This window comes from Rhinolophus sinicus, chromosome 6, assembly GCF_057876585.1.
Source record: "Rhinolophus sinicus isolate RSI-liver-muscle chromosome 6, RSI-T2T, whole genome shotgun sequence".
NCBI classification, from domain to species: Eukaryota; Metazoa; Chordata; class Mammalia; order Chiroptera; family Rhinolophidae; genus Rhinolophus; species Rhinolophus sinicus.
Window position 1 is genome coordinate 48,397,656 of NC_142506.1, and position 25,623 is coordinate 48,423,278.

Here is a 25,623-nt window from a genome sequence, read left to right on the forward strand (position 1 = left end):
ATATATCAGGGGTGCCAAAAAATGTACACACATTTTAAGAGACGTTATCGATGCTCAAGCAGTAGTTTGCCGTAATCAGAAGTGTCTAGACGCTGAAGGGAACCACTTTGAGCACCTCTTGTAATTGCAGAAGTCAAATGTGACTTGTATTCATCTTTTGTTTCGGTATGTATTGAGTATTACAATTAATACAGTTTTATTCTTTCTTAAAATGAGGACACATTTTTTTTTGGCATCGTGTGTGTGTGTGTGTGTGTGTGTATAAAACTGTCTCAGCTTTTACATTTATGTGTGTTTTGAGAGGGGTCAGGGTCAAAGAGAGAAAGTGATAAAGATGGGTCGGAAGAAAATGCATTAAGAGACTGTTTCTCTAAGAGACAGAATTGCCTTTGCAGATTGTGCTTTTATTCATGCCAAACCCCCACTACCTGGAAAAATATCTTTTAACAGGCATGCCACTCTGGCAAAACGATCTTAGCTTGGCAGGATTCATTCATTTCGGATGCATAGTTTTCAAAGATCTTTAAAATAAAACATTACAGAGATCTGTATTTCATATTTTGATCAAAGTGAAACATGTAATAATTTAAATACACCCAGTATGTAGACTTTGAAATGTTTCCAGAAAGGGCCTTTTCTTGAAAGTACTAGAACATCTGTTTATAGGATCCAAGCTCTTAACTGCTATAATATACTGATTCTAAAGGAATTAATGAGTTTTGGTTTGAAATCAGTCCAGTGGCGTGCTGGACATGGCTTTTAGAGACTCATGAGGCCAGTTGTGAGCAAATTAGCAATTTTGTGAGCCCATTTGTAAACTTTGACACTTTGAAATTAGCAATCATTGGAGTGTTTACGCCACAGAAATGGGCAAATGCTGCAAATCAAGGCGTTTCTTTGAGGATCGGTTCACTGGCATACGTCTTAGTAACATGGTACTCTGCACCACTTTTTGTTAGAGTGTATCTTCCAAACCTTCACAATTTAAATGGCTGTAAATGAAATAAATGCTTTCATTAGCAGTTTTCTTTTTCCAGTAGCATTTGTCTTGGTCTGAAAAATTGTAATTAGTATAGTTAGAACTGAGCAAATTAAATGAAAAGAATTTATTTCTAAATTGCATAGAAGAGAGTTCCCTTTCTGGCTCCCAATCTTTGATCTGAGCGTGCTGGAAGGGAAGCCTTGCCAATGGCTGCAGAGGGTACATGCAGTGGCTCCACCCAGATCTGACTGCTTCCGTGATGACTGGCGAGAGAGTCTGCGGAGGAATGGGAAGGGATGGGGCTGGGAGTGACGAAGGCCACGATGGGAGGATGGAGGAAACGGGAGAAGGAGAGTTCATTCAACATGAAGACAAAACAAAACAGAGAAGCCAGGGAGGTGTGTGCAGTATGAATAAGCTTAGCGGCCCAATTGTTTGCTTCTTTCATCCAAAATTAATTTTAACTTTACTACTGGAACCCTGGTACTTAACCTTTCCTTGGAACTATAAAGCGTCATTCTCTGCTGATAAGAACCATTCTAATGGTCGTGCTTCAATTTAATAAACACTTAAACATTACAAATTGTCATTTTGATGCATTGCATCAGGTTGTCAAATTTATTCTCCTAATGTCCTTTCTATGAAGACACACTCTTGCTCGTACTTTGTTTAATGTATTTAAAATGTTTTTCTATTATGAAAATCCTCCTTTGAGTAGCTGGTTGCCTACTGGATCCTGCTTATCTAAAGCAAAAGCAGACATGAATGATGATATTTTCCTCATGGGGATAGTTTTCTGTAACTCACCAACCAACTCTTATCCTGTTTCTTTCATCCGCTTGGTAATTACCTTTTGGGGTTTTCAGAATTTATGGGGTTATAAATTGGTGTGGAAGTTTAAGGTAAGGAAAGAGAAGGGAAAAAGAATGAATGAAAAAATAAAGCAGTGTACACAAATGACCACATCTCAAGTTAGAGGGCAAATATGATATCCAACTTGATTAAAACAAAGTAACTGTTATCTTTGTGGGTAAGGAGAAGCTTGTGTAAATGAGTGTTTTATACCAAGTCAGTTTTATATTTGCTTAACTTTGATATTAATTTGAGGCAAGTATTTTTCAGTTATTTAATTTTTTTTTTATCAGCAGACTGCTTGGTAAGTTAGAAATGAATGTTTGATAGTCAGAGAAATCTGACTTTTAAATTCTGGCTTGAAAAATTCAGTAACTGTGATTTTGGAAAAGTAATCTAACTTCTCTATTTTCTTGTCCACACAATGATGATAGTAATCCTTGCCACGATGACCACAGGAGTTATTGGTAAAGCTCTGAGTGCAATGACAAACAGAATAGCACTCAATAAATGGTAGTAGCTATTGTTATCCATAAATTAAAAAAAATGGATTAAGTGTGAGCAGTATAAACAATGTATTTTGATGATTTGGGAGCTCATATTAGAGAACTGACAAGTACTCTTACTTTCTCTATGAAAGTAACTGAAGTATAATAAGGTAAATTGGGTCTGGGTGTTTGATGATGGTGATGATGGTGATGGTGGTGGTGATGGTGATGATTGCGATGATGGTATTGGTGATGATGGTGATGATATTAATGATGGTAAAGATGATGATGATGGTGATGATGATGATGATGGTGATGGTGATGATTGTGATGATGGTGATGATGATGGTGATGATTGTGATGATGCTATTGGTGATGATGGTGATGATATTAATGATGGTAAAGATGATGATGATGATGATGGTGATGATGATGGTGATGGTGATGATTGTGATGATGGTAATGGTGATGATATTAATGATAGTAAAGGTGATGATCATGATGATGGTGATGATGGTGTTGATGGCGGTGATAGTGTTGATGGTGGGGATGATGATGATGATAATGATTATAGTGGTAATGATGATGGTGATGGTGATGGCCCTGTTCCCTCTTTCTTCACAGAATGTCCCCCCAGACCTCTCCATCTGCACCTTTGTGCTGGAACAGTCCCTCTCTGTCCGGGCCCTACAGGAGATGCTGGCAAACACGATGGAGAAATCAGAAGGGGCAAGTACTTATTTTATGTACTTATCTATGTGGTGTTTTAATGAACTCAGCTACTAAATGAATGGTTTCTTTCACAGGTATTGTAGATTTTCTTTTTGCTGAAATAAGCCAAGCCAATACCTTTTACTTGTGATTTCCTTAAGTGTGACTTTTTGCTTTATCCAGCAGACCTGTGATGTCTTAGAAAATGTAAAAAAAATAAAGCCAACCTCAAGGTGGTCTGTGTCATTAAACCTCATGCTTCTGTCTTTGATTTAAAGCACTATCTTTCTTTGAGCATTTGCGTGTTTTCTTACATCTTCAGAGCTTTTACTGTTACTATTTTAATTAGTTGCTTTTTGCATCTCTATTTGTCATTAATCTTTATTTCAATTCAAAAGCCTCTAGCCATCTGACTATGTTCTATGCTTTTTTATGGCAAATAAAATTTCATGGCACTCATATTTTAAGTAATGAAATAATGGAGATACAGCTTTAGTTGATTGCAATATTGCAAATAGCTAATGATTTTCTTCTGAGAATTGAAATTATTTTATTTCCTAATGCAGACATTGTTCTTTGAAAGCTTATTTTGTAATATAAATTGTTTTCTATACTGTGGCTTGCTATGATTGATTTCTGGGTTACTACCCAATCTTAGCAATTTTTTAAAGTTTAGAATGAACAGGAGGATGAATGATCAACCCTTTCTCTCTCTCTCTCTCTCTCTCTCTCTCTCTCTCTCTCTCTCTCTCTCTCTCTTTCTTTCTTTTTTGTGTGCCATAATTACTGCAGTAAATGGTTTAATAAATATACTATTTCCAGGAAAGAAACTGAAAACTTTTTTGCCATTATTGGTCTATGTGTTGCTGCTGTTGTTGTTAACCATTGTTTGGGTCTGGATAAGTGACAAGATTAAAAAAATGATAATACACTATTCAACAGAAAATGGGTGATCAATTATGATGTGATATATTTTCATTAGCCTTGTAGTTTTTTAAATTTTAGTGTAGCACAGCTTAGGACTTTAATAGATTTGTGCATTAATTCTAAATTAATTTTAAATTTTAATAGTGTACTACCAAGTATGGGAGAGAAACTTCAATGATTTTATTTAATATTAGGATGAAAGCTTATTTTACAAAAGACCCGTGTATTATGCATATTTTAATTTTCCGAGTTCATTTTTCGTTACAACGAAGTTTGAAATTACTGTATTGATCTATATAAAGTTTTTAAAAAAATTCTTTTCTTTAATGAAAAGCTTTTGAGAAGGCTTAAATTAGAGTAAAATATTTCTCAATTCAACTAGTTTTATTTCCACCTGGAATAACACCTCCAGATTTTTCAACATCACTGACACATATCAGTTTTAAAATTCAAATCGATGTTCACAAATAAAAATCATTTTTCTTTTGTATGAGCATCTAGGAAAGTATGTATTGTCATTTCACTTTGTAGATACCAACTTATATTAGTTCTAGTTAATAAAGTTTAATAATTTAGATGATTTTATACTCTGGCTATTTTTGTTATTATACCTTATTTAATTCACAAACATTTTTGATGGGCACTTTCTCCATACAGTTTTGCTTTTTTTAACATCCAGTTTCGTTTAAGGATTCCATTTCATAGGAGCACACATAGATATGAAGTGAGAGGAGACACAGCATAGTGGAAAGAGCTTTGGTTTTGGGGTCCGTGTAGTTTATTGAAAATTCTGACTTTTTCACTGCCATCTTAACCGGAACTCAGATAATATTTATAGGTGTTATTTGTTGAAAAGATATTGCTATTGTTTAATGCCATGAGTATATTGAGTGCTTACTTGTATATTCTATTTAGGAGAGTATATTTTAAAATTATAGCATTGACTATCCTTTTTGTCTTTTGTTTATTTCCTTCTGAGAGAATTTTAGGATCCTGTTCTTTTTGACTTTGGCTTGTTGCCACTTGACTACAGGTCCCTTATTAGAGTATTATGGCTTGAACCAAGAGAAAAAAAACCAACAACAACAGAAAAACTGAAACCAATATTTGCCCCTATATTGAAATTTATAATTAGGTGATTGGTATCATCATTCAATTTATGTCGTATATTTTCCTTATTAGAGGTAATCGGTAGTTTACTATAATTTAAATTATGAATGATAGTTTAAAAATCTATAAAATTCAGAATGTAACATTGTAATGTAATGTTTCTTATGAATAAAACTATTTAGTCATAATCATTCATTTATTTAACGCAAACTTTTTGAGCATTTATCAGACATGCTTTACAAGGATCTGTGTATAGAAAATGAATATGAGTGACTTTTGTGATCAGTGAGTTCACGGTCTAATGCAGATAAAGAAAAAAATTATAGTATAATTTATGTGTGTTGTTACAGAAATGTGTATAATTATAGTATGAGCATGAGGAAGGAATTGGGTATGTGGAACTGTTATTCCTCTGAATTTTTTTTTTGTATTTGCACAATAATTTCTCAGAGAAGTAGAATTGTTTTAACTATTCATATAAAAATCATTTAAACTTTTTCTCCAAGGAACAATTGGAGCGCATGAGGCTATTTTTTAGAATTCTAATAGGAGACAACACTTGTCAGGAAACAATGCATAAAGTGTCCAGAGATATTCCTGATATGAGTTTTATGCTGCAAGTTACTAAAATGGTTTATTATTTTGTGTGGAATTCTAAGAATATTTCATATTTCTAAATTATATTATGTCTTGTAATTAAAGTTACAAAACACTATTATTAGAGATGCACATCAGACACAGACGTGTCCAGTTTTTATGAAAAATAAAGTTGTAGACTATGGAGTACTATTAATACAGTTGCGGCATTCTTCTCATAAAACCTCTGTGCTCTGAGAGTACTCAGAAATGCATAAGAAGCAACTAGCTACATTTACTGGTAAATGAGTTTTTTAAAAATACATTTTTAAAGCGTTGAAGCACCATTAATGAGTTTTTGAGAAATACATTTATCAAACATTGAAGCACCAATTTCAGGCATGTAATTGCGTGGAAGATAATTTGATATAAATGCAGGAGCAGAAGATGAAGTTCAAGATAATCTGTGAGGTATTTCATCGTGGTTAAGCACACAGATTCTAGAGCAAACGCCTTAAGCAAACTCAGTTCCTGGTAATTTTAGGCAAACACCTTAACCTTTCTCTGCCTCCATTTTTTCATTTATAGCATGGAGGAGGTAATAGTTTCTTCCTCATGTGAGAATTTAATAAATTAACATAAAGTGCGAGGGGCAATCCTGACACACAGGAGGCCATAGAGCTGTGCTATTTTCATTATTATTATGGTTTTTGCTGTGGGTTTACCTGAACAACTCCTACCGGACCTGCCCTTTCTGGAGAAAAAACGGCTATAAACTTTGGGCCAAAATTAAATTACAAACAAAACAAACAAGCAACACTGAAACCCCAATTATCTGAAGACTTCAGAGAGTTGAATCAAACCAGGCAGATTCTGGAGAAGAGTCAGGCTTGGCAAACGGGATTGGTGAGTTGCCCCTTTAAGGGTTTTAGCTTAAACGTGGACTGAAGTCAGTGCTAGGTGGTAACTAAAACTCCAACAGAACATGCAGCCTGTCTGAAGATAGAATTCAGGGTCTTTGGAAAGTAAGGAGTAATCCTGGAAATGAGAAATCCAGAGAGGGGAAACCCAGTTTCCATGCCTAAACCCTGCCCAAGTCTCTGGCTGATGCTTAAACACATGTGTGCGCGTGCGTGCCTGTAGGGGTGGGGCATGTGTCATTTCATCCCAGTTGCTAAGGGCAACACTGAACCGAGGTTTGCACTGCCACCTAGCAGTGTGCAGTTTTCATCCCACCAAGTTAATTGCCTGTTAAAGCAAATCCATCAACATCCGTCGTAGTAATACAGGAGACTCCAGAATCTGACAGTGCAACTGGACAGGATGCAATCCAAGATTGCTTGACATATGAAGAAAACATGCAAATGTGACCCCATTTCAAGAGAAAAGACAACCAGGAACAAGCCCGAGATGGTTCTACCAGACAGGGACTTACAGCAGCTGTAACTGTGTTCAGTGAAATAAAGGAAAGTATGCTTATAGTGAACAAGAAGATTCAAATACTCAACGTAGACAATGTATTCAAAGAAACAACATAGAATCTCTAGACCTGAAGAGAACTGGACATGAATCGTGTCCATTGGCCTCTAAAGTCTATGCTTTTAGTCTCTTTATCATCCGTGTTCATGTCAGAAGAGAAGAGCCGTGGAAAAGCCGGAGGGGTGTCACCATCAGCAGTGGGAGGAGCGGCGGAGGGTCCCTCGGAAGGTAGTCTGAGAAATAAGAGGAGAGGCAGGAGAGAACAGCCAAGGTGCTGCATGTGTAATTCTGTGGCTGCTGTACCAAGTTCCCACAAGCGTGGCAGCTTAAAACATCATGGATTTATTATCTCACTGCTCTTGAAGTCAGAAGTCTAATGTCTCCACGGGCTAGAATCAAGGTGTGGGCAGGGCGGTGCTCCTTATGGGCTGCCTGTGGAAGACGTGGCTTCCTGGCCTTTTCTACTTTACATTCTTGGCTGGGGGCCCATCCTCCATCTTGAAAGCCAGCAATATAGTATCATGTAACAAACATATCCACAGATTCTGGGGGTTAGGACGGTGACGTCTTTGGGGTGTCACTAACTGGCCCATTACATCTGGAAGTACAGAGTTTCAGTACATGTTATGGACGAGATCAAATGAAAATCTGAGAAATGTAGTTGAATAAGGACTGAAAAGTATACTTTGTTTTGACAGGAGCCTGGTTTTCCTGCAAACCAATCAACAGTAGTTTCTGTCTAACTTATAGTACGTTCCCATTCATAGATTCACACACGTTTTACATTTGACTTTATTTCCTGAAGAGTTTTCTGAGTGTTCAGTGTTTATGGTAGTACTAAAAGTAGATCTTAATATTTCCATTATTTCCTTAGTCCTCTGGTATTTTGGTGTGTGCTCAGTGGCACTACATCTGAAAGACTGATTTGTTCAAGCTCTTTGGGCAGACATGGCCCAGGATCCAAAATTAAAAGAGGAGTCAATGTGTCCACCTGGTCAAGTTTATATTGATTTTTTTCTATTTGCTTCCTCTTCATGAAAGGGAATTGGTTTCATGTAGAAGAAAAAGGAAGCTTGACAAACCTTGCTTGGGGTTCATATAAATAGACTGTGTTCTGTACACTATTAAAAGTAAGATTTTCAGGTGAGTGGGTTAATGACTCATGGAAGAAAGTGAAATTTACTTAAACACTTGATGTCATCCATTTTCAAATAAGTTACTGCTCTGCATATCCTAAGTCTCCATTAAAATACAGAATTAAACAACTGGGATGTAAAACTGTAATTGCACTTTTAAATACTGTCAGGATAGTAGATATCTGCCTTCGAAGAGATCAGAGCCAAAGGGTGAAAGGGCTACTGTTTAATAAAGAAAAGTAACACTCATGATTTTTACTTGTGCTTCAGCAAGATGCCTGCCTAGAATATGGTATGGAGTATATCTACACACACATATATATTTATACATAAATATATATACATACATACATATGTATATATGAATATATATTCATTTGTTTATTGTTTGATTAATAGCTTTAAGAGTAATTAGTCCCTGCCATGCATGCAATATAAAGATATATTTAAATTTCAGTATAAATTCCAGAACCATTTCGATCTTTTGTTCTCATAACAATAATATAGAAGAGTATAAAATGAAAATACCTTTTCATCGTCCTCCTGTCCCCTGATGATAGTCACAGCTTAAAGATTGGTTTATATGCATCCAGAGCATCATACATAAAAATATTTTTACACAAACAGCATCATATCATAGACTGTTATGTCATCCTTCACAACTTAATCATATGTGGTTTAAAAAAAATAAGGACAAAGAAAGTCCAAAGAAAGAGAATCCAGGTGTAATTGATCAGGCTCTGGCTCAGACTGTCTTGAGTTCTGTCTACTTTGTTCTCCTCACTGTTGGTTTCGTTTCATTATTAGTCTTGTTTCCCTCATAATTACAATATGGCTACTGCAATTTTAGGGGTAATATCCAACATCAAAATTGTCCATAGGCAACAAAAGGAGATGGCTTTCTTTATTTATCTTTTTGGGAGTGAGGGGCTTTCCCCAGAATTGCCCTGGTAGCCTCCCCCTCACTCCCAGTGGCACATATTCATGCCTAAGTTATTACTGGCAAGGGAAAATGGGGCACTACCACTGGCTCAGAGCTCAGGGAGGATGAGGTAAGGGCACCTCTACAAAATCAGGTTCTCTTTTTGGAAGAAGGAAGATAGTTATATGTGTAAATGAATGTTGGATAATTTGTAACATTGTTTGCTGCAATACATAGCAGACATGGAGTTAGAATCCTTATGCCGTAATGGAAATATTTATTCAAATTTGGAATCCTTCAGGTTCTTTTTTTTTTTTTTTTTAAGTTTATTGGGGTGACAATTGTATACCCTCCTGATTTTTTTTTTTTTTTTTATTGGGGAAGAGGAACAGGACTTTACTGGGGAACAGTGTGTACTTCCAGGACTTTTTTCCAAGTCAAGTTGTTGTCCTTTCAATCTTAGTTGTGGAGGGTGCTGTTCAGCTTCAAGTTGTTTGTCCTTTCAGTCTTTGTTGTGGAAGGCGCAGCTCAGCTCCAGGTCCAGTTGCCGTTTTTAGTTGTGGGGGGGCAGCCCACCATCCCTTGCGGGAGTTGAGGAATTGAACTGGCAACCTTGTGGTTGAGAGTCTGCGTTCCAACCAACTGAGCCATCCAGGAGCTCAGCGGCAGCTCAGCTCATGGCGCCGTGTTCAGTCTTAGTTGCAGGGGGTGCTGCCCACCATCCCTCGTGGGACTTGAGGAGTCGAACTGGCAAGCTTGTGGTTGAGAGCCCACTGGCCCATGTGGGAATCGAACCGGCAGTCTTCAGCGTTAGGAGCACGGAGCTCCAACCGCCTGACCCGCCGGGCCGGCCCCCGGTTCTTGAGCCAAACTAGGTCTGGCAAGTTAAATCCTTATGTAGGACGAGCCGTCAAAGTCTATGCTCAGTTGTCTCCATAGCTGGGAAATGGAAAACCCACGTCACTTCTCTACCCAACTGACCCACACATCCAGCATTCATTCCATAAAAGTGTATTGAGTTGCTATTGTGATTTCTGGCCTGCACAGAGAGATAAATAAGCGTGCATCCTTGCTTTTGAGGAACTTAACAATTTAATCATTATCACAGAAAAGGTAAATAATTGTAACGTGGCTGACACATGCTTTGATAGTCAATGACTCAATGAGAGTACAGAGCACGGAGCTCTGATTACTCATCCACTTCCTCATTACCGACTCTGCCTGCACAAAGGCCTGCATCCATCATAAATGGCCGATGTCCTCAACAGGTGAAAACTGTGCAAAGCTTCATGGATTAGTGTGTTTATATTGTGGACAGTAGGATGTCACAAGCTGTTTATATTGAAACTGCAATTCTCAAATGTCTACTGTAACTTAACATTTTATTTTAGGAGGCTGGGTTCTGTTTAGGAACATCTCTGGGAAAGCATGAGCACTGCTTTGGAAATGGAGCTATAATGCTAAGACATTAAGGCATTTAATAACTTGACATGGCCGTTAGTCAGCATCTGTCCAAAGCCTCTGGGCATAGCCATGTACCTGTCCTTCATCTATGAAACAGGTGCAGTGACTTATATCTTCTAAAGGGCTGTGGGCTAAAAACAGTTGCTGAGCAGCACTGTTTATCTCCCACTTATGTGAATGTGGACATTTGTCTGTGTTGGAATATGCGTCTTCTATTTTACTGTCTTTCTGTCTCTATAAAGGCTACTTTCCACTCTGAAGCTAAGGATACAACACTGTATCTGTGTTTCCCAGAGAATCCAGCACGAAACTCAATAAGGAGGCCAAGTTAATCAACAATAATTCGATTCCCGTGGTGCAGTTACGTCTGTTTTAGATTATGACTCTTGAATATATACACTATTTCATTTGATTAGCATCATTCAATTTGGACATCTTCCTCTGATTTTTTTTTGCATGTTTAAAATTAAAAATAATATTTTTAAGTGTAAATATTTGGCAGCAAATGAATCAGATGGTAAATGTTTGTGATAAACTATTCCAGAATGCACCAGTGATTTAAAGATATTCACAACCTATTGAGACAACCATCCTCTAATTTTTATTCTCTTAAAGTTCTAACTTCATTTTCTTGAGACCTTCGAGTCCAATATGGTAGACCACTTCCTTCTTTCACCAATCTTCATTAGAAGGCACTACCCTTACTCCCCCAAACCCCTAACTAGCCTTCTTTTTTACCTTGCTTGAGTTTTCTCCAAAACACTTATTACCTTTGGACATACTGTGTGTTTCTCTTTTTATTTTTGTGCTTTTAATAGATCACATGTCTTCATTAGAGTGTAGACCCCATGAAGGCAGGACTTTGAGCCTGTGTGTGCACTTGCTGTACCACCAACACCTAGGACAATGCATCTCATGAAGCAGACACTCAGGAAATATTTGCAGACTTGAGGGATTACAAGGTAGAATTTATAAACCAAAAATTAAGAGTCTGAAAAGTTCTACAAATTCTGTTTCTGCTACTGTAGTCGTAATTTTGAACATAAGGTAAGACTTTTGCCTTGTAAGTGCAGCTCTTTTTCCCCTTGCCTCCCAAATATGGGAGAAAAGAATATTTTCAAAAGGGAAAACGAGAACGTACCTTTTGGAGTTTGCCTGGCACAGTCCAGATTAACACCTAAGTTGCAGCTTAACTCCTGTTAGTTCCCTGTTTCACTGCCCAGTGTCCCATTCTGGATGAGAAAGTATATGGCCATCTCCAGTCATGGACCTTCGTGAATCAGATAAAAATTATTGAACATTTCCCCAGAAAAATGTAGATAATATGCACACATACGAAATCTTCATAGAGTTGCACCTCTGAACATTTAAAAGCAGTGCAAGCGACTCCATTGACTGCAGCCACACGCTCTCAGAAGCTATGCTTTTTTGCAATTAATTTTAGAGCTGTGGTCAAAAAGCAAAAGCTAGTGGGTAACCTGGGGATTTGAGAGACCACGTGGAAAGTTTCGACCGTTAGCCTGAGGCTAGCACTTGCGGGACAACCAGAAATGGTCATGTAGCTTCTGAGATAATGGGGAGGCCATTAGTTCTAAGACCACATGGAGCTAAGTTCTTTACTGGAGATAGGAAACCTTAAACTGTCCTTAAACCATCGGCCGAGTGCAGAGAAGGCACGCCCTGGCCACACAGGGTGGGCTTCGTGTTGCAGTGCACCGATTTCCACCGTTCTGGAGAGAGTGAGCCTGGTGTGAGATGAGAAGACATATTGAAAACATTACATTATTTGATACGAGAGAAGAGTGTCCCAATGAGATTAGACAGGGGGGGGGTGAGAGAGAGAGAGAGAGAGAGAGAGAGAGAGAGAGAGAGAGAGAGAGAGAGAGAGAGAAACAGGTAAGTAACAGTACAGACAACAATAAACCAGGAATATTTAACACTTCATGAGCTGGAGTTAGTTGCATTTGTTCACTCTACAGATACATCATGAGTAACTGGGCTCTAAGTAAATGTGTAAGACTCTGTGGAGAGATAATGGAGACAGAGCCTGAGGAGTGAGGGATGTTTCTACCAGGACAGGATATAGTGGAATGTATGCAGTATAAATATAAACAATATATGCTTTTTTTTTTTTTTTTTTAGGGGTGGGGGAGGGTTGAAGGAATGAAAACAGGATTCCAGGGTCAAAGATAAAAACTGAGATTGTCTTTATACACCTGTGGCCTGGAGATTTTGTTCTGCTTTGTTGCTAATGATTTACAGAATAGAAGTATTAGTGGTATAACAATGGTAGTATGAGTAGGAAAATGAATTATATCATTTATTTATTCATGAGATATAGTCTCTATACTTCCAGAATGGATTTGATGTAGATGCTGCATAGATATTCAAATAAAAATAGGATTCCAGGGTCAAAGATAAAAACTGAGTAGACTTGTATGTAGTCTCCCCATCAGGGGTCTTTGGTTCCCCTGCAAACTCTTCCAGCATTGCTGAGGAGGAAATCTGTGCAACTGGGTGGATTCAGCCACTAATCAGATCAGTCTTATGGTGGATGCTTCCTTCTAGGCCTTTCGTTTGCCTGTACCTGATGCTCAACCCTTCCCTGAGCAGACTGTTTCCAATTTAATTGTTGCCCCAACCTCAGTTTTTATGATGGAGTTTAAGGTTTAGTTTTTCTTCATGTCTGGCTTTCATTAGTTCTTCATGTTGTACATTCTCTGTCTAAACTGGACTCACTCCCTCTGAGTGTCCTCTCTCTTCCCCAAATGATATATTCTCACATTGTTGTCACACGAATTCTTCCATTTAGAATTCTGGGCCTTTTAAAAGTTCATCCCATCCTTCTATGTACATGTCCAACGATGTGTCTTCCTTGAAATCTTCCATAATCCTCCAAGCAAAAGTAATGTTTCTACTCATGGAGTCCCACAGCATCAGTTTTTTTTAAGTTTTCCTACATTTCTCTCATTTTTTATTATGTAATAATTATTTGGTATTTGTTATGAACTATTTCTTTATATTAGAATATGTTTTTTTTTAAAGTCTAAAAATGTTTTTGTTCAGCTCACTTTTTAGAGTAGTTTTAGAAGTTCCCCCACACCTGTTATGAACACCTGGCTTGAGAGTGGTACATTTGTTATTATTGATGAGCCAGTGTTGATACATTATCACTCAAAGGCCTGAGTTTACATTAGGGTTTGCTCTTTGTGTTGTATGCTCTGTAAGTTTTGACAAATGTGTAGTGTCATGTATCCACCATTATGGTGTCACACAGGGTAGTCACTGCCTTAAAAGTCCACATGCTTCACCTATTCATGCTTCCCAAACTGGCAACCACTAGTAACCACTGACCTTTTTACTGTCTCCATAGTTTTTCCTTTTCCAGAGTGTCATATGGTGGGAATCATACCATATGTAATCTTTTCATACTGGCTTCTTTCACATAGCAATATTCATTGAAGGTTTCTACATGTCTTTTCTTAGCTTGGTAGCTCATTTCTTTTTATTGTTAATATTGCATTGTCTGTACAGCTTTTTGTTTAGGCATTTATCTAGTGAAGGACATCTTGGTTACTTCAATTTTTGGCAATTATGGATAAAACTGCTATAAACTTGTGTGCAGCTTTTCATGTAGACCTAGGTTTTCAGCTCTTTTGGGTATATACCAAGGAGTGTGACTGCTGGATCATATAGTAAGAATATGTTTACTTTTGTAAGAGATCACCAAACTATCTTCCGAAATGGCTGTACCATGTTGCATTCCAACTGACAATGAGTGAGCATTCCTGTTGCTCCACATCCTTGTCAGCATTTGGTGTTGTTGCCTTTTGGACTTTAGTTATTCTATGTGTGTGGTGGTATCTTATTGACATTTTGTGTTTCCCTGCTTACAGTTGAGTTTTAAGCATTCTTTGTATATTCTATATACCAGTCCTTTATCATACATATGTTTTGTAAAGATTTTCATCCCATTGTGACTTGTCTTTTCATTTGGCTAATGGTGTTTTCACACAGCAGATATTTAATTTTAATGAATCCTAACTTATTCATTTTTCTTTCATGGATCATGCTTTTGGTGTTGGATCTGAAAGTCATCACTAAACTTACGGCCATCTAAATTTTCTCCTGTGTTATCTTCTACGAGTTTTATAGTTTTGTGTGTTCCATTCAAGTCTGTGACTTATTTTGAAGTAATTTTTACAAAGGGTTTAAGATTCCTATTTTTGCATGTGGATATTCAGTTCCAGCACCATTTGGTGAAAAAAAACTATCTTTTTTTTCCTTCCATTGAATTACTTTTGCTCCTTTGTCAAAGATCAGTTGACTGTATTTGTGTGGATCTATTTCTGGGCTCTATTCTGTTCCATTGATCTGTTTGTCTGTCTTTCACCAATACCACGCTGTCTTGATTATTATAGCTTTATAGATAGTCTTGATATTGGGTAAGGTCAGTTCTCCTACTTTATTCCTCTCCTTCCATGTTCTGTTGGCTATTCTGGGTCTTTTGCCTATCTGTATAAATTTAGAATAGGTTTGTGAATGTCCACACGATAACTTGCTGGGATTTTCATTGGGATTGCATTGTATCATTTTGTTAAAATCTCTATCGTCCTCTACGCACCTAACACTTTTTATATAGGAAATAGGTCTGGAATTTTTTTGACTTTATTATTATATGGAGTTTATTACTATTCCTAGTAGATCCATCTAGAGTTCAAGCTTATTATTTGAGTTGATTTTTCCCCCACTAGCTAAGCAATAGTTCCATTGTTATTCATGACACTAAATTTAAGCTAAATAGTCAGTTACTTTAAACTAAATATTCAGCTACTTTAAGCTAAATATTCAGTTACACACACTTGTCTGTTTTTCTACCAAATAGCACTGTATTTTAGAAATGTTTTAATATTTAATAGAGCTAGTTCCATCTCATAGCGTTTTTGTCCCTCACAAATTGTTCATTCTTTTTTTGACTGTTTTCCCAAATGAATTTACCTGTGGTATTTTATCAAACTTAGTAATTCTGATGAGAACCTACATGGAAGAAAGTGACCATATTATTTGTTAAGTACTCATTCATATCAATTTGTTAACATTAATGTTTATGCAAGAGCCATTTAATGTATTCTGTGCTTAAAGAAAGGAGGTAGTGGTAATTTTGAGTTAGAAAGTATATTTATGTTCCTGAGGATTTGGACAAATTCAGAAATCAATTTATATTATAGGAACTGTTATTTTAAAATAAGAATAATTTAGGAAGTAGCAGATCTTACTCTTCTATTATGTAGTTTAAATTAAAAAAAAAAAAAAAGCCCTAAACTTCTGAATGAAAATTCTAAACCATTTCCTTGAATTAAGTCAAATGTGTTAGTGCGTGAGATTGCCAAAGTATAAATCAGTGAATTACTGGACTTACCTTTGTGATCTCATTTGCTTAATGAAATTTATGATTTTTTTTTTCTCCTTATACTGATGACAGAAAGAACTTTGTGGTCTCATGTAGTTTAAAATAGAAATCACATTCCCTACTGCAGATTGGAGAGGTGCATTTTTTCTTACTTATTTCCCCAACATTAATACCATATTTATCTTAATTCAATACTTTGTGTTTTCCATTTTAAATTTATTTGGCTTCCTCCTGGAAGTATTTGGGTAGATACTCCAGTCTGAGGTCCAGTGAATCCTTAATTTTGTATTGTAAGTACATATAAAAATGAAGAACAAAAAAAAAGAAAAAGAAAAAACATCCTTGCTAACTAATGAGACTAAGGTTATAGGAGAGAAAGCAAGTATAAAAGTATGCAGCACAATGCCTATGATGGCAGGTTCTCAATAAATAGCTTCTTTCCCCTTCCACTGAGAAGGGATAAACTCATTGCTTGTTAAAATATAATGGACCCATCTAAATGCCAGTGTTTTAATATAAGTGTATAATGTGGATTTCTTTTAATTCCTTGCTAAATGGCAGTTCAGCCATCTATTCAACAAATGACTAAGCACCAATTGTTGGTTCTTTGAAAAGACTAATAAAATTGATGAACCCTTAACCGAACAAGACAAAAAAGAAAGAATATGAAATTTACAGTATTATAAATGAAAAAGAGGAAATCGTAGAACCTCCAATTGGAAAATACAGACTATATTGAATAACTTTATTCCAATGAATTTAAAATTTCCTAGAAACATACAGTTTTAGGAAACTATAATTAACCAACCCTCATACAATAATTGGGAAATGTGAAGTGTCCTGTATCCATTAAAGACATTGAATTAGTGAGTAAAAGTATTATCACAAAAAAGTCCAGGCACAGATTGCGTCACTGATCAATTTTACCAAACATTTAAGGAAGAAATAATACCAACCTTTCAGAACACTTTTCAACTAATTTTATGAGGCCAACATAAAACTCTGATCCTAAACCCTGACAAAGACCTTGCAAGAAAAAAATGTCATAGACTAATATCCAGCAAGCACATAGATGCAGAAATCCACTGCAAATTATAGCAAATCCAATCCATGGACATATAAAATCAATAGCACATTACAACCAAGTTAATTCAAACCCTGTTAATGTATTCACAACACCAATTAATGTCTTTCATCATATTAAGAGCAAAAGAAGAAAAAAATGATATATTTTAATAGATACTTTAAAACATTTAAAAAATAAAACAAAACGAATAAATTTGTAATACAAGGAAACTTCCTTAATCTGGCAAAAACTCCCTACAACGTAGAAAATCAGTGACGTCTTGAATTATTTCAGCGCAGTATTCAATAAAGGTGATGAAAGTGGGCATTACTAGAGTTAAAAAATGAATTTGGCGAAGTCACTGCTCAATATAAATTATCAGTTACATTTTTATATATTAGTAAAAAGCAGTTACAAAATAGACATTTCTAAATGAGTGTACTTGTATTAGTATAATAGTACATTAGTATAATAAAATTAAAGATGACTGAAAAAGAAAAAGGAGAAATATACAAAGTTCCCATATTGGAAGACAGAATATTATAAAGATGGCAATTCTTTCCACGTGAATCTGTAGATCAATGCAAACTCAATCAAAATCTCGGCAGGTTTTCTTCTTGTGTGCATGAAAATTTATAAATTGATTCTAAACATTATAGGCAATTAAGAGGATCAATATTAGCAAATACAATATTTAAGAAAAGAACACAGTTTGGGCCTTTGACTACCAGATATCAAAACTCATTTTGATGTTACAATGATTAAGATAGTATGACCAATTCTGACAAATCAGTAAGAAAAAGATAGTACACCTAAGAGAAAACAAATGGGTAAAAAAGGCTTGAACAAGATACTTCACAAGAGTGGATATTCAAATATCCAAAAGCATATGAAAAGGTGTTTATTTCAGCAGGCATCAGAAAACTACAGATCAAAACTGTGACAAGGTACTACTACACACTCACCTCAAGAGCTAAAATTAAAAAGACTAGTAATATTGAGTATTGGTAAGATTGGAAGCTTACACACTGCTGCTGAGAGCATAGTCATAGAACCACTTGGAAACCTTTTTGGCCATATCTACTATAACTCAGTATCTATAAATCCATGACCGAGTAATTCTACTCCTCATACATATCCATTAGAAATATATTCATGTATGCACCAAAAGATACGTATAAGAATGTACAGATTGATTTGTAATAGTCCCAAACAGGAAACAACCCAAATGTGTATCTGTTGAATGCATAAATGAATTGTGATATGTTCATGCAATGGAATAAACAGGAAAAATGAATTAATTACTACTACATGTGACAAGAGGATGGATCTTACCAATGTAATGCCAGCTAAAGAACATAGGTAAAAAGACAACATAGTCTATATTTCCAAAATCAAAAAAGGCAAACTAATTAATGGTGAGAAAGAATGGTTCCCGTTGGGGAGAGTATGAGGGCAGCTTTCAGGTCTGGGTGCTGATTACATGGGTCTGTTAACTTAGTAAAATTTTTGCAAGCTATATACTCATGATTTACATATTTTTCTGAATTTGTCATGTTCATTAAAAATGTGGACCTTCAAAAATCATGATTTTACTTCAAAAAAATCTAAATGACTTTGTTATATTTTGAATCCTGGAACATAGTGTGAAAATTTGAAGTCCTCCCCGCCCCCAATCTTAATAATAAACATGTGCAGTGAAGAATTATTTGTAGGGCAGAGTAGTTTTTTTTCTTTCTTTAATTTATTACCATATTTTGCTGTGTATAATGTGCACCCACATTTTTGGCTCAACCTTTCAGGGAAAACATTTTTCCAATTTTAATTGTTTAATTGAAATTTTTATTTGTTTATATTAGGTACTTGTTTTTTGTATTATAAGGGAATTTTAACATTTATTTTTTGACATATTATGGTACAAAAAATTTTATGTGACAAAAATTACAAAACACAAGAACAGATGCAAGGTACAAGAAATTTTATGTACTGGTAACAAATTTACGGTATTTATGCATCACAGAAGGCCAAAAATTCTTCGTCGTTGCAAGTTTGTCGTAAATTCAACAAAACCGATTATTGTATTCCAGGGTATTATTTTGCATACGGATATTGTTATTGAGTTCTAGAGTTACACTTCTAAATCATGAGCATAAATAAAATAATTAAAAATATTTATACAGATACGTAATTAGTACTATCCATGTATAATGTGCATCCTTATTTTTCCCTCATAAATTTGGGCAAAATAGTGCACATTATACATGGCAAAATACGGTATTTAAAAAAATTAATAGTGGAGTAATGGATTGTAGCATGCATTAAATATTTTAATTACTTTTCTTGCATATGCCTCAATATGATGGGTATTTTATTGTTGTGATGTAATTATCTAGAAATATATCTTTGCCCAAAATTAGACATGCTGTTTGAACAAAAGAAACTAACATCTTTGATGTTGTAAGAGTCTCTAGGTGCATCTTAAATTGTTTTACCCTGATGTTTACACATTGTATTAGATGGTACTTACCGTAAAATACGCAGGTGAGTAATTCCAAATTAAATACAGATTAAAGTTTTGAAGCAAAAGAGAAAAAAGATGCTGTGTTTTGGATTTGGTGTACGTATGTAGAGGTCGTTTAGAAGAATGGGGCTTTGAAGTCAGAGACCCAACTTCCAGGTCAAGCTCTATCCTTTAGTAGCTGTGTGACCTTTGTTGTTGTGAAAGATTTGTAATGCCTTTACATGTCATTTGTTTTCTCATATGTAAAATGCAGACAGTAAGATTACGTGTGAAGCGTTTAGCTCAAAGCCCAGAACAGAATAACTACTTAATCTGTGACCTATAGATTTAATAATAAGAATAATATTCTCCACTTTAAACAGTAAAACAAGTGAAGCAATTTGGAAGAAGCAACTGCACTTTTTTTTTTTTAGGTTATGGAATAGTTCATCTTTATGTGCCCTGAATTTATTAATTAAAATATAAATACAAAAGTAGAGATGTCATATGAGTGTCCCACTTTTCATGTGATGATATAATTTAGAATTAATTACTTTTGTATTATTCTTATGGCCTCTCTGCTAAATTAAGTCGGCATTTAAATGACTATTTTGTTTTTTTAATGGACATTTTGTTTTTACTTGAAAAAACAAAGTTGCCCTTTTCCCAGTCTTTAATATGATAAAATTTTGAATATAATTTTCTACACATGTTAAAATACTTATTTTCTCTGAATTAATAGAATCCATATACTTTTTGAAAATTCTACATACTTAGATAATAAATTATTGGAATAATGTTCAATTGTTTTCTATGCTTTACGGATCTGGTAGTTGTTTAAACTCTAAAATTGATTAAGTTTATTGTGAATTTTATATTTCCCTTTTTGATTACCCCCATATAAATCATTCTCTTCACTGTTTGCAGGCATTTGGTGAAATGCCTCTTGTTAACATTCATAAGAGATGTGTCATGAAATCACTGCATTGCTCATGCATAGTTACAAGTTTATTGCACTTCAGTCAGTCTTCTTATTCTGTGGATGGTTTGTCGCTTGTCTTGTCTTGTGTGTTTACCTCAGAATTCACCCTAGGACATGCATTTGCTAAGCCTTTCCTTAGGCATTTGGATACTGAGTCTGTTATGTTATTGCTACTTTCTTGCTACTTAAGAAACGGTTTCTCTTTTGTAATACAGATCATTAAAGAGCTGCTATTACTAATACAGTGGTACCTCGGTTTTCGAGCATAATCCATTCCAGAAGACCCTTTGAGTTCTGAAACATTAGGAAACCGAGGTGCGGTTTCCCCATAAAAAGTAATGCAAAATGGATTAATCCGTTCCAGACCTTTAAAATCAACCCCTAAAACAGCAATTTAACATAAATTTTTCTATCTAATGATACCATAGATCCATAAAATTTACGGCGTTCGTAAACCGAAATGTCCGTCAACGGAGACATTCGAAAACCGAGGTACTACTGTGCATACCAGTAATATGACTCTTGATTACAAGTTCTCTTTCTTCTAGAACAATCATACCACACTTTATCTTTGAACTGATGTGTGTGTGTATGTGAATGTTTAACATTTAGAAGTGAGAATAATGATGGGATAATAGGATGTCTTTGCTAATCATTGGAATCATTGAAAGTATGGCATATCCTATTTTCCTGATAAATATGAGAAGGAATTTATTTCATATTTCTTTGAGAATTTTTTTTTTTGAAGGGAATAAATGTAAGAATTTGTCCTTTTCGAGGTAGAAAAGTGAATGATCAGTGCAGTATACTAAACATTACTAAATTGCTTCTCTTTGGTCCGAGATCTAGAGAAATAGATTCATCACTCTAATAGGTTAATGTTTAAAATGAGGAGTTGAACTTTATACAACAGCTAAACATCTTAAAAACTTATAGCAAACCCAGGCCTTTCCATTCAGTAAATTGTTCTTCTTAAAATAATAATTGTGTGTTTTTAAAATGTAAAGATTGGGGGTAGACTTAACAGATTTTTCTGAGGACTAAATAAATTACTAAAGAAATCAAAATGCTCTGTTATAAGTAAACTATCAAACCTATGGAATTTCACCAGGGCTTCAAAACAATTCCACCTGTATCTTCAAATTGATCTTCTTCTATTACTTTACAGCATTTAAATAAATAATCACTCTGTATGTTGCATTTTACGCATATATCCTTCCAGAAGCTTGATTACTCAGGGGTGGAGATGCTTAGCTATGGCCCCAGATTACCTACCGAACATTAGCTTCTTACCTAATCAATGAATTTTCTAAGGCAAAAATTATGAATAAAGTTAAATGCAAGAGGAGTCTGAAGTGAACCTCAGTTCTGACAGGACACCGACCATGTGCTGCAGGAGGGAGGTGTCCTATGGAAAACTACCTTTGAGATGAGCATGTCCTCAGTGTCAAAAGTCTCCTATTCTGATTGAATTGCTAGGAATCCTGGGACAGTGTAGAAAACAACCTTTGTTGACGTGGCTTTTTTATTTGTTCTATTTTATACTTTGAATATAGTTTTATATATTCACTTATTTTTAAAAGTCACATAATGAGTGGGGCTAACATACATTCATTAATAAACACAATTTTAAAATAATTTGATGCTGATATAATTTCTGAATTATTTGGCAAGGTACGCCTTTTGTTATATTGTGAAATTGAAATAATGCTAAAAAAATTTGGATAAGAGAAATTTTACCTTTATTTCATGAGAGGTTTATAGTTGGATGCTGTATTTCTAAATTGACTTTTTTTCATTAAGTAGATTCGTACGTATAGTTAGAAGAGAATAGTGGTTCCTAAATCAGGAGGCCTATTAGGTTTGAGTTAGGCAAATGTTCACATTTGCTTTTGAATATATTAAATGATGGTTATTTCATGTACTTGGTGCATTATGAGCCTTATGCCTTTTGAAGTTTTGATTGCTAACTTAATTGGGATTTTTTTTGAGGAGATTAAATATTATTAATTAAAATTTTGAATATTGTTTCTTATCCTTAAGAATTGGAAGTAGATTTTGGTGCAGAGACCACATTTCAGTTTATGTAAATGACAGTAATTGAAACATTGCTGGATATTTATTTGTTTGCTTGTTATTTATTTTGACTTTTTCTTTCCACAGCAAGTTGATGTGGAAAAATGGGTATGTGTTTTCCTGTATTTCCAAAGAAATTGTGATGCAAATGAGTGCATGTTTGCTCTTGCCTCTAATCTTTTTGTTTGGCTTCCTAGTGTGGCTCATACTTTTCAAAATAGCTGCTATGTTGTAATGAACAAATATTTTACAGGTTTCTCATTAGAACCTTATGTGTTTCCTGTTTCGCTTCTTCTGAAATGGGGGATGTTAAAATACTCTCCATCCTAGAACCACATAGTTTCTATATAATTGGCTTTGTAATTATGATATGCTCTGATTAACAAGAAGGCTTTGATTGTTAACATTGTTTATCTTTTATCAACAGTCTTGCCTATTTCATCTTAAAACCTACTGCTTAGCGCTCATATTTTCTGTGTAGTATAGAAAAAGCCTGTTACACATATTCATACAATTTTAAAAAGTGAAGGTGGAGGATAACAGCATGAGGAAAGACACAGAACCGGGATTCTGGAGGCTACATCGGGGATCAGCAGTGTGATGAATGGCCTGTGGCCAAGTTGTGTTATGACTATGGCCTGTTTCCTCATCAGTTAAGGAGAGAGGGGGTAGTAACTGGTAGAATTTGTTACCTGTTACTGTCACTCGCAGGGCAACTGCTCTGTGGGCTGGTTCTCTTTTATCCCTTGGGTTAAATTAGGAGGAGTCTGCAACCTTTCTCACATTCAGACAGTGATATGCCCCCAGCCATTTCAAGTCGCAGAAGTCTCATTTCAGTAATTAAAATGCTCAACCCTGTATAACAGGAGAATCTGAAGTTACTCCAACTTGTCTAGATAGCTCAAGCCTCTCCAGGCAGGAGCCTGCAGCGGAGAGAGTGTGGGGAGCCGCTCTCACTTCCCCCTGTCAGGTTCCTTCACCCCTGCTTGTGGCCTGCAGCTCCTCCCCTCTCAGGGTGCTGGGGACCTGGGAGAAGAGGAAGGTGAGCAGAAACAGGCTTTTTCCATGATTGTGTCATTCATCGGGCTTGTCAGGTGCTTAAAGCTGACTTTTTCTATGGACACTTGGGAGGTTTTGGGGGCGGAACTTATGTGACCAGAAATCTCTGACCTGTAGTCGTCTTGCTGCAGCCTCTAGCTGGTCACCTCTAGTTGGTCAGCGGTGATTACTTCCTCATTCTGGGTCTCTTGGTGGCACTGCAGATAGTCCCAGGCTGGCTCTGTCTAGTGTGGCCCTACTGGCTTGCTGGCAGTGCAGTTTCCCAGTTCCCTACACTCTCCTGTCACAGGCCACTTCAGCCAATCTCCTGCCTCTCCATCTCTAGACACAGCAGTCTGTTGTGTCCCAGCTCTCAGGGACACAGGTATCCCCAAAGCCACCCTTGCTAGGCTTGAGATTAGGGGAAACTTGGGGATAAGGAAGCAGGACTCTGAGCCCCCCAACACCTTTATCTAATCAACCATTTCCTTGCTTGCCAACCTCTTCTGACACACAGGAACTGAGGTCAGCAAAGGGTGGCCAGTGGATTTTCAGTTTCCCCTTTGGTGTCCCTGCTTGGGTGGTATTACAGGGTGGTTTGGGATATGGTGGTATTTACCATCACTTGGTTCTCAGACAGGTGTTTCATTTTAACACCCTGTTATATTTGCTTCTCTGCAGAATACATTGAAGGGCCCTAGATCAAGACTTTTAAGAGCCTTATGAAACTTAACTATAATGGAAATTAAAATGGCTTCTTTATAAATTTTCTGATAGCATAATTCTGGAATTCATCAAGATTCACTCAATCTATCTTAATAAACCTTTCTCTCTTCCTGCCCCCCCTTTCTTCCCCACCCCACATCTTTTTGAGCATCTTTGAGTATTAGTGTTTCATAATAAGCCCATAGACTAATTAAATGCTGCTCTTCATACTTCAAGAGAGAATAACATTTGTGAATCCTGGATTAAAAATTGATTAACTGTTATTTTCGTCCAGTCCCCCAGCCCCAGCCCTCCAGCACCCTAACCTGTAGCACTGGTTTATGACATGGAGGCCAGGATTGCCGGTCATGGGTGGAGTTGGGGACAAGAAAGGGATGGGAAAGATTGTGATATTATCGTATATGAGGGCTTGTCTATTGACCGAATGATGTCTCCTACATATACTTTTAAAAAAATTATGTCGATCCTGTGGCATTTTTAAAATATAAAATCTTTTCAAATATTCCTAACTCAGTAGTAGTTTTTAAAAATAGTGCATTTTCACATGTAGCTACTATTATGTGAGGGTCTGTGAAATGCTTTCATGTTATCGAGGTTCATTCATGTTTGAAAAAAATATAGAATATTCTTTTATATCCTGATATAGAGAAATTTTTAATATGTAGGTGGTAGTCTGAGTATAGGGCAGGCTCAGGTCATTATTATCCATATATCCTCTGTAGACATTAATTTGTGTTTTCCGATTTATAGAAATGCTCTCTTGAGACGAAAGAAGAAAGCCCTGCCTAGATAGCTCTCTGACTTCATATTTTAGGCATTCACACAGCTCAGTGACTTATGAACACGTGTCATAGAGATGAAGCGTGGATTTATAGTACCTTACCAGAAATATTTATTTTCCTTTACCCTCTAAAAAAGAGCTAGATAATGATATACACAGATTTATGTCAAATTCATTCCACTCAAAAGCAGAGACCGTTCATTTTAACACTGTCTGTATAGAGTTGTTGATAGCTTGCAAAAGACAACAGTTGCCACCACCTGCCCCCCAAATACAGTGAATTCTTTTGAGAAATACCGGCATGCACACTGATCTGGATACCAGTGATGGCCATTGACATGAGTGACGTGGGCTGTGTCACTACACATACAACAGCTCCTTCACAGGCTGGAAGCAG

General features: G+C 36.1%; 1 protein-coding gene across 1 annotated transcript in view; it reads left to right on the forward strand.

Annotated features, from left to right (window-relative positions):
• Positions 1-25,623, forward strand: part of RYR2 (ryanodine receptor 2) — a 568,842-nt gene that overhangs the window by 206,644 nt on the left and 336,575 nt on the right. Inside the window, exons 3-4 of the mRNA XM_088799091.1 lie at positions 2,947-3,051; positions 22,769-22,789. Coding sequence (XP_088655217.1) covers positions 2,947-3,051; positions 22,769-22,789 — 126 coding nt within the window. The remainder of the gene's footprint in view (positions 1-2,946; positions 3,052-22,768; positions 22,790-25,623) is intronic.